Source organism: Fukomys damarensis, unplaced genomic scaffold (assembly GCF_012274545.1).
Source record: "Fukomys damarensis isolate Sample0158 unplaced genomic scaffold, DMR_v1.0_HiC HiC_scaffold_36, whole genome shotgun sequence".
In the NCBI taxonomy this organism is placed as follows: Eukaryota; Metazoa; Chordata; class Mammalia; order Rodentia; family Bathyergidae; genus Fukomys; species Fukomys damarensis.
The window spans coordinates 36,345,304-36,355,783 of NW_022900948.1; the positions used below are offsets into that span (position 1 = coordinate 36,345,304).

At 44.0% G+C, this 10,480-nt stretch overlaps 1 protein-coding gene across 1 annotated transcript in view; it reads right to left on the reverse strand.

Moving 5' to 3' along the window:
* The window catches only part of Megf9 (multiple EGF like domains 9), a 112,574-nt gene that overhangs the window by 101,242 nt on the left and 852 nt on the right, over positions 1–10,480 (reverse strand). Inside the window, exons 2-4 of the mRNA XM_010602977.1 lie at positions 6,470–6,733; positions 5,803–5,836; positions 92–445 (exon numbers count right to left, since the gene is read on the reverse strand). Of these exons, the coding sequence (XP_010601279.1) occupies positions 92–445; positions 5,803–5,836; positions 6,470–6,733 (652 nt within the window). The remainder of the gene's footprint in view (positions 1–91; positions 446–5,802; positions 5,837–6,469; positions 6,734–10,480) is intronic.

Sequence of the window (10,480 nt, forward strand, 5' to 3'; positions counted from 1 at the left end):
GGAGAGACCCGGCCTAGCGCGGACAGCCCGCCCTCCTCGATTGACAGCTGCGCCCAACCAATGGAAAGTCACGCCTGACCACGTTACCTACTAGCTTCCCGGCCTCTTTGTAGCCCCACAAACCAATCAGAGAACGTCTAGCCGAGGGGGCGGTGCGAAAGGCGGGAGTAGGGCGGTACAAGCCCCTCTCCTGCCTGACCCGCTCGCGGCGGCCCCCGCTTTGTCTGCCAAAAGAGCGGGGCGCGGGCCTCGGACACCCGGGCACAACTGAGCAAACAAAGGACGCGCCCGGTGCAGCAGATGCCGGCACAAGTCTCTGCTCTAGTGGGCTGCGAATGCAACCTGGGGCGGGGAATCCGCTTTCTGGAGTGTCCCCGCCCTCCTGAACAATGGCTAGCCCGCGCGGCACCCGCACAAGGCCTCTTGGAGAGGAGGAGTGGTGAGGCTACAGCCCCAGGATGGGCGAGAATGTAGAGCTCAGGATTCCCTGTGCTGTCCAGAGGAGCTTGGCCCAGCTAGGTCTGCACTGTCCTTCCATTTCAGAGATGAGAAAACTGAGGCCCTTTCTCTGAGAGCATCCCTGACACAAGACCCACGTCCTCCTCAGGCACCTGCTGTGGGCCACGCTACACGTGAGATCCGGGAAGCTGTCTAGAGCAGAAGGTGCAAGCTTGTTGTGTGGGGTAGGCAGATTGACCCACATACTTCAAGCCTTGGGGAGAATAGGATTGCACGAGGTTGAACCTCAGCTTTTTGTCTCCCTGCTGAAGGGTTTTGTGGCCTGGGCACCATTTTCTCACCACTAAATGGAGACGATACAACCCATCCCACCCTCCTCACAGAGCTGTTGTGAGGATTAAGTAATGTACGTAAAGGGCTCAGCCTACTGTCTGGCCCACTGTTGTAAACCCTCATTAATGCTAACCACCCTTGGTGCACTGTGTCAGGACAAGCCTAGGGTTAGCAAGCAGCCAGAGGGCTCGGCCCTGTTGTGTCCCCAGAGCCTCCTGCCTGTTGCAAGGATTGGGGTGGGGCTGACAGCCCAGCTTGACCCTGGATAACATTAAAGCCCAGATAAAGCTAGAAATCAGGCAGCAGCCTTGCACCATCTGCCCAGGATGGAGCTAGGTCAGGCGCTACTGTCTGGGCTGAGTGGCTTCCAGAGGCAGTCAGGCAGGGCAAGTTTGTCATCTGACAGGTTTAATCCCAGCTTCATCACTAGCTCAGTCCTGGCCTCTACTGTGCGATGCCTCCCTTTGTACATTGTTTCCCATTAATCATTGGCCTCCAACCAGACCAGCAGAATGAGATTTGGGTGTGAACTTGTGTATGTTAAGAAAAGCATGCATTCATTTGCCTGCATGAATAGTGAGCAGGGAGAGGATCTGTATGTGCTTGCATACTAAAGCATAAACATGTTCATATAAGTCTATGTGTATAATAAATATATATGTGTGTGTGTGTGTGTGTGTGTGTGTGTGTGTGTGTGTGTGTCTAGGAACATGGAAGCCAGTGTCTATTTTCATGTGTCTTCATCTGTGCATGGGTACTGGTATGTGTTTTATGTGATTCATGTTTTTCCATTTGTGGTTATCTCTGAGTGTGTCTTGATAGCTCTGTGTCTGTAAGAGAGGGCAAGTGAGAAGGGTGTGTACGTTTTCTGGTTTCAAGACCAATATTTAGCAAACACTAAACAAGGTTTTATTTTTACTTCTCTTTAGGAAGGGGGTAGACATGACATGCCCCTTCCCTGTACTCTCTAGCTGATTCTTCTGGGCTCCCCACCTCCAACCAAAATACCACATCCTCTAAGAGACTTTTCTGAATTTCTGAGCAGAAATTAATCACTCCCTCCCCATTTCCCCACTGTCCTTTGTTTAGTCATTGATTACAGCTCTGATCTATCAATCTACCTCTTCCCTGCCTCTTTCCAGAAGGATTAAAGATAGTTTTTAGAAATATATGCAACAGGATAAATTGAACTGCATACATTGCTTTATTACTTCTCACAGGCATGCATCCACCTGTCTCTCCCATTAAGCTGTTTCTCAGTGTCCAGTAGGAGCAATACAATGTGATCCCTGATCCCTGCTGATTAAGTTGAAAAGAGATCCTGTGGTGCCCACAGGAAGAACCTGTGTCTTCAGAGTCAGACTGAGTCATGACCTTGGAGGTCCCCTCCTTGAGGCTGTTTCCCCTCTGACCCCCAGTTTCCTCATCTATAAAATGGGGCCAATAAATCTCTCACTTCATTGAGCTGAGGTTGCAAGAGAACATTTTTACAGAGCCCGACAACCAGATGTTGCTCACAGTCTGTGTAGGCTCATATTTCAGTCATATCACTGCTAATTTTGAGTCTTGTTGGCTGAAGGAGCAAAGCAGAAACCTCTGTCTCATAACCTTCCCATCAGGTGATATGCCCTGACACTTGCCCTACTAGATATTTCCAAATGATACCTAAAATTGCTTGGTTGGCCCTGAGGTGTGCTGTATCAGAGATTCTCTGGCAGTTGAGTAGAAAAGCTGACGCAGCTTCTTTGCCAGAAGAATCACAGTAAAGGACTAGAAAACCTTGCAGAGTGGTCCAGGCTAGCCCTACCTGGGTAGGAATCACCCACAATGGATGAGCTTCTCAGGTGGGATAATTAGCCCAGAATATATAGAGAAAATATTGAACTGTTTGGGAGATAACTTGAATGTGCCATTGTTGATTCAACGTTTAATTCTTCAATTGATTGTTCTTCTCTCTAAACCACAAGATGACTTTTTATTTCTTAGTTTAAGTTTTAAAATTGGAAATAACTATCCAATATTAGAGAAAGGGACTGTTGTATCTATTCAATTTAATTATGTCAATGTAAGGGTGGCTATCAAGACAATATAGCAAATAATAATAGATAACTGAGTCTTACTATTGCTATTAAATATGCAGAAGTTATTTTGTTTAATCCTTCAAACCCCACAAGGTAGGTACTATTATATTTCCTTGTGTTTGGGCTATTACAGTACTATAGATTGGATGGATTATAAACAACAAAAATAGGGCCAGAGATTTAGCTCAGTGGTTCCATCACCTGTCTCGCAAGCGCAAGGACCTGAGTTTGATCCCCCGTACAAAAATAAGTAAATAAATAAATAAATAAAAACAAAAAAATATATTTCTCACAGTTTTGGTAGCTAGGAAATCCAAGATCAAGGTGCCAGCAACTTTAGTGTCTGGTGAGGGTCATCTTCCTGGTTCAAAGATGGCTGTCCTTTTATTCTATCCTCTCCTGATAGAAGTAAGAGAGCTCTGGAGTCTCTTTTATAAGGACACTGATGGGCCGGGGATTTAGCTCAGCGGTTCAGTGGCCTGCCTTGCAAGCACAAGGACCCGAGTTCAATCCCCGGTACCAAAAAAAAAGTATAAGGACACTGATCCCATTCACAGTGGCACTACCCTCTCAATCTAATTACTTCCAAAAGGCCTCCTAATACCATCATATGGGGGAGGAGAGTTAGGATTTCAACACAGGAATTTTAGGAAAGCATAAACATTTACTCTATATAGCATAATCTCTACATTTTACAGATAAGGAGTCCAAGGCAGGAGAGGTTAAGCAACTTTTTTGAGGTCACTTAGTAAATATGAGAACCAGAATTCAAACTGAGGCTGGTGGGATTCATCTATCACCCTTAACTATAAAGGGAAAATGATTATAAGGTTAGGAAGAGAAGGTAAAACATTATATCTGGGACACTGTGTATAAAAATGTTGACAGGGACTTTTCCTATTGCCCCACAACTGCAGCCAGGGTCCAGAATTCTAAAGAGAGCTGGCAACCCACCCACGACAGCTGGAGCCAGAGGGCTTAGTGTGGGGCCTCAGAACAGCAGGGGTCAAAAAAGGCCTTGTTGGAGTCCATGAGCAGCCTGACCTTCCTCCTACAGGAAATGCAGATGCTGCAAAGCATCCAGCCTGACTCCTTTTTGTACTCAGCACCAACTCAATGGCAAATACACAGAAGCAGGTCAAGAATTGTTGGGCTAAAAGGAGTCTTATGATGTGGCAGGCACTGTTCCAAGAGTTTTGCATTCATGACCTATTTATTCCTCAGAGGTAGAGTGATCACCAGTGCCTGAAAGAAGAGAAAACTGAACTTCTGAGAGGTTTAGGAATTTTCCCAAGACCTGCATGATTCCAGCTCTTAAGTTCTTTTCTGTCAGTCTATTAATGTGGCCATTACTCATCGCACATGTATAAGGCCAGTGCACACATAGTGAAAGAAGGGACAGACACACACCAAATGTAACACTACTGCTAGAGTACCATTTAAGAAAACCTTTGGGTGTAAGAAAACATAATAGTATGATAAGAGGTGGCACATCAAGAGTACCTTCTCCCAGAAACTTTGCCCTTTCTAGTTGCATTGAAACAGCAATGCTGACATGAACTCTTCTCTTCTAGAGCCTGGCCGCCTATCATATGTGGATGCATGCAAGGCAAGCTCTGGCATCTTCTACAGACAACTCTAGGATTATCAGGACTACAGTTAAAACAAATCTGCCCAGGAAAGAGCAGTGAGAGACAACTCACAGAAAGGGAAACGCAAATAATTAAGAAGCACGATATATATAAGCAGCTAAAGTAATCAAAGAATTGCAAATCAAGGCAGTGAGTTGTATTTTTTTCCCATCCTCTTGATTTGCATAGAATCAGAATATTTTAAAACTGGTAATACTTGTTACTGGCCAGGGAGTGTCTCTTGCTTTTGGTAGGAATATAAAGGTAGATAGGATACCTTTCCAGGAAGCCTTAAAATTGTTTATACTCCTCTTTGACTTATAATGTCCATTTTAAAGTATCTATTTAAGGGAAATAATCAGACCTCCATATTTATGTACGAAAGTGTTCATGTTATGTATAATAATGAAAATTTTAGAGTCTAAATAGTTAACAGTAAGGACGGGGCCTGAGAAGGTATCTCAGTGGTAGAGCACCTACCTAGCATGTGCAAAGCCTAGGGTTTAATTCCCAGCACCACATAAATAAATAAATAAATAAATAAATAAATAAATAAATAAAAAGGAGGGAGGTTCCTTAAGTACTTGGTATTCTCTGATGTTTCTGTGTTGAAATACATCTATAAAACATTCATGAAGAAAATTTTGGCAGCGTAAAATGATGAAAATATAGTTTACATGACTGTGCTATAATCCCAAGTCATGTAAAAGGACAATATAATATCCAAGATCCAATCAAAATATTAACAGTATTTGTTTCTGAGTGACTGCATTATGGATATTTATTTTTCTCCTTTGTACTTTTTAGCATTTTCCAAATATTTGTATAATGAACATATATCAATCTCAAAATTACTAATAAACAACACTAGAATTCGTTTGAATGTAGAGCTGTGTCTGACAACCACTCCTGATCCAACCCACTCCCTGGTATCCCTTCTTAAGATGATAAGGAGAAAAAAAGACCAAGTCAAGCCCCCATTAATTGCAAGGGATCACCTGCAAATGAAGCCAAATGTTGAAATCCTCCTCTGAGGTCCTTCTCATGCTAAAATAAGCTCTGAAAAGCATTTGCTGCAGTTCTTGGAGATATCCTGAAGGATGTCATTCACAGTGGGCACCAAGTCAAGCCCTTGTTCGTCATCGGCATTGGCTGCAGAGCAAAGAATCTGAATCATTTTGGGGAGGAATGGGGCCAGAGTTTCACAAATAACTCTTCCCCTGAGGTTGCTATAATGGTAGTGAAGGGCACAGGATTACTCACAGGTGCAAAGCAAACAGTACTTTCGCAGCCATTACCTCACTTGAGCATTGCGACAATCCAAGAAGGAAGCTGGTAGTGACAACAGTAACAGTGATAATAACAATAGTAACCATCACTAACATTTTCTGAGCACTTATTATGTGCCAAGCATTGATTTCAGGCACTGCATACACATTATCCCTTTAACCTTGTACTATGAAGTGAAGGAGTGACTATCCCCACTTTCTAAGCAAACATATTGTAATTTCAAGTAGTCAAATACCTTGCCCAAGGTTACTAAGCTGTCAAATGGAAGAATTTCAGAGCCCAGGTCCAGAGTGATTTCCACAACTTACTCTACTTTCTTCACTTTATTTTTTATTAGGAGAGACAGTAATTGAGCCATAAAGAATACTGGTGTGAATCCTGATCATTCTGCGTAACACTGGTTAAGTTACTTCAGCTCTGGGTCTCAGTTCCTCCTCTGTGGAATGGGAATCATCGTATTTATCAAACAGGGCTCAAGGTCAAACAAAGTGATGTATATAAAGCACTGAGCAAAAGTCTGCTCCACAGTAAGAACTCAAAAAATCATTGGTACAGGGCCGGGGATTTAGCTCAGTGGTTCTGCTGCCTGCCTTGCAAGCACAAGGACCCGAGTTCAATCCCCGGTACAAAAACAAACAAAAAAAATTGGTACATATCTGATTTTCCTAAACCCACCTTTCCATATAGTAGGTCAAGGCCAAGCGGGTACAGTGTCTGTGGGATTCCACATCCAGGAATTCTAGATTCTCAGAGCAGTCATTCCCCCTGCCTTCTGTACCCTCAGCCCCTTGAAGACTCTCCTTCACGGTTGCATATTCCTGTCCGAGGGCAGCATCAGAACTGTGAGTTTGCTTGGCAGGAGTCAACCCTGGACTCCCTTCCTCCTGAGGTTTCCAGAGAAATCCTTGGGTCTTTAGGACTCTGAAGCCCTTTGGTGGACTAGTTTAAGAAAGCCAGGTCAATTTCATGCTGGCTTATGAGGACTAGATGGGAAGAAAACTCAGTTTTACAGGAGCAAATACTTCTTAAAAGGTCACAAAAAGAGCACCTATGAGCGGGAGGGAGACTTAGGCATCAGCCCCTGCAAATAAATCCTTGCACAGATGATAAGCCAAGACCCACAAAAGGAAGAGAACTTGACAAGATCTCATATCACAAATTAGCAACAGAGCCAGGGTCAGATCTTAGGCTCTGACTCCCAGGTTGCTATCAGACTGAAGCAGACCACTGCTTACCTAGGAGGTCATTAAAGGGCCAGTGAAGGCCTCAAGTCTCACAGCTGGACACCAAGTGGCCTTCCCCACCCTCTGACTTCTGATCAAGGGCTCTGTGTCACCACGTTCCCTCTCCACGAGCTTTGCTCTTAGAATCATAGAAATGGCACCCACTGCCAGCTTATAATCCATGACCGAGGCAGAACTCTAATGACAATGACCAGGGTCTACTGTTAGACAACAGTGGGGGCTTTGGGAATGATGAAAATCTCCCAAATTAGGCCAATACTGGTGTAAAGGAACCAGAAATATCTTTCTTGTCCTGTCAGGCCTAAATTAGAAAAACTGCTAAAGAGGGTCCTGGGAGATCAGGCCTCCTCTCGGCACTATGGGTCTTGTCTCTTTTCTCAAACAATTACTCCACTGTTCTTACAGGGTTCATTGGGCATGTGCAATGCCTCAAATGCAGTCTGGAATTTGGAATTGGATACAATTCTTAGGCACATACTGGCAGATCTACCTCTTTAAGAGGCAGGAGCATTGACTCTCTGCCATCGGGTCCCACACTGGGAAATTAGTCTATGAATCAAACCCAACTGGGTTCCCAGCCCAGAGTGTATCTCCTTTCAAGGTGAAATGCTTTGTTGGGAAATGTCAATCATCTTGTGAGCCTGACTGCACCACTTCCAGCCTTTTATAGCAAGAATCAACCTCTCTAAGTTCCATTTTGTCACCTGTAAAATGTGCATCTGATACTGTGTTCTGGGAGGACCCATTCATTCATTCAGGAAAAATGTATTAGGCATTGATCGGGAGACATGCTACTGAACAGCAGAGCAGAAAGAGGGACCTTGTACTCATGGTATTTCCAGTCCAGCGAGTGAGAGGATCAATTAATAGACGGGAAGTCAAGGTATTTATAAATTAAGATAATCACCACACAGAGGACATTAAAAGTGTTAGGACACAGAGTAACTGAGAGATATCCTCTTAGGGTGGTCACAGAAAGCTTCTCTGGATGTAACAGTCTGGTTGAAATCAGAAGGAGCCAACTCCGCAACAACCAGAAGGAACTGCAATTGCAAGGTGTGGAGGAGAAAAAGGAGCAGAAAGAAGATGAGAATGAGTGAAGCACAGTAAGAGAAGGAGAGAGGGTATACGCTGGATTCTTCGGGGCTCTGTAGCCATACCAGAAGACTGGATTTTATTCTTAGAGCAATGAGGGGTTAAGGCAGAGCTTGAAGCAGAGGGGGATGAGCATGGATAACAGAGCAGCAAAAGCAGAAAGTGAGCAGGCTGAGCTGTCCAGATGTGAGAAGATGGTGGCTTGGTCTGCCCTGGAGGCAGAGTTGGGATATGTTTTAGAAGCGGGGTTTGTCAAGACTTGCTGTTGGATTGGGTATCAGGTGAGGGAGAGAAATGGAGAATGACTCCTTGATTTAGAATCAATGGGATAATTCATGCATTCATTCAACAAACATCATAAGCACAAACATCCGCCTGATTCGATGGTTGGTGCTGAAGAGAAAGGTTACAGCTTCGTCAGGAAATAGGCAAATACAATGCACTTAAATATGTGCGGTAAATGTTAGAGAACAGCTAACTCTGCTGGAGGGAGAAGATTGCCTAGGGCAGGGGAAGTTGAGCTGAATCTTAAAGGAGAAGCAAGAATAAGGAAAACGTCATTGGAGTCATGGAATGGATCTCTGAAATAAGGACAGTCTAGGAGTAGGAGCTTATATTTGTTAAACCCGAACAATTTTTAGGCACTGTCAGAAGCACAGTCACTTAGTTCTCACACGAGGATCCTATGAAGCAATTTATCATCCCCACTTCATGGATGAGGCAACTCAGGGAGAGTTAACTTCTGTTACATAGTTTGTACAATTCATAAGAGCAAAGCCAGGCTGCAATCCCACATCCTTTGGCTCTAACCACCACACTGAACTAACTGCCTGTCTGTGGGAGACCACTGCACATTCAAGGACTGGCAACAAGTGTAGGAGGTGCAGGTGTAGGAAGGTGGGAGTTGATGAGAGGTGAGATAAACAACATGCACTGTCCCAAGTTGACTATCACCACTATTATTAAATAACTGTCTTTCCCCTCTGTGAGAGGAGGATTGTTGGCCTTGAAGGACAGTGGCTGCTTGAGAGGCCTGCCCAGAAACAGGGGATCCCAGAGGAGCATGGGGAGCAGGGAACCTGAGCCTGAGTTGGGAAGCAGAGATGTGGGCTCCAGGCCAGTTCTGCCTCTCACTTTTACATGGCCTTTGGTGAGTCACTTCCCCAGCCTGAGCTTTACTTTCCAGTCTCTAACACGGAGAGAAGAATGAAGATTCCAAGGGCTTTTCCAGCCTTCTCAACATGAATAATTGCTGCTTCTGTTGGTGTTTTGCTTCTCTAGACTGGAATGTCTGCCCAGGGCTACTTACTAAAGCAAAATATCACCTTGGATGGTAGTGGCATCATCTAGAAAGTAAGACCTGTGCTAGATGGCAAGCCTATGGCTTGTATCCCCTGAGTTCACAGGTCCCCTGGTCAAAAATGCCTATCTTTCCTGTCCCTGCCAGGACACTGGTTTCAAATGCCTTGAATCAAGTCCATTTCTATCCATTCTAACCTCCAGGGGGTCTGAGTAGTAAAAGCATTCTAGAACTTTTACTCCTGAGGATGCAGACAGAGAATGCAGAGACAGGTGACATCCTGGTGGAGCCCACTTTGAGTTTCTTGTCGAGCCAAAACCTCTGGGATATTTTACATGTGTGGAGCCAATCTCCATTTTGAAACATCGGTTTCCATCCCAGTGTTCAAGAATATGAAGTGTTCATGTGGGGTGTAGCATTGGCTCTTCCTCCTCGTGCCTTAGGATCTGCAGAGAGCCCAGACTCATGGACCTGCAAGGGGCCCCTTCACACCAAAGTCATACAAACCAAACCCTTCTTGCTAATACCGAACTCTGTGAACAGTAAGGCACTTTCACACATTATTAATCCACATATTATCCCTTCTGCACTTCATTAAATTCCCAGACTAGTTTGGACAGGGGTAGGGCTGCCAGGTAAAATGCAAAATGCCCAGATACATTTGAATTTCAGATAAACAGTAAATAATTCTTAGTATCAGTGTATCCCAAATACTGCATGAGACATCATTTTGTTGAAGTTTTCATCCATTGTTTCAAATTGGAATTCAAATTGAACTAGGTATCCCATGATTTTATGTGCCAAATCTGGCACATTAAGACCAAGATCATTAATCTTATCTTGCAGAAGTGAAGTTCACAGTGGTAAAATGATTTCTCCTAACTCCTAAGTTCAGGAAACATGTCTGATATTTCTGTTAAGATATCTATTTGCTTTTACTCTTTAAACATGAGAAGTATATTCCTTTAAAGACAGTGTATCCATCCCTTTGCCTTATGAATCATGAAAAGCCTATTCCTTTTTGAATCAATATATATATATATATAT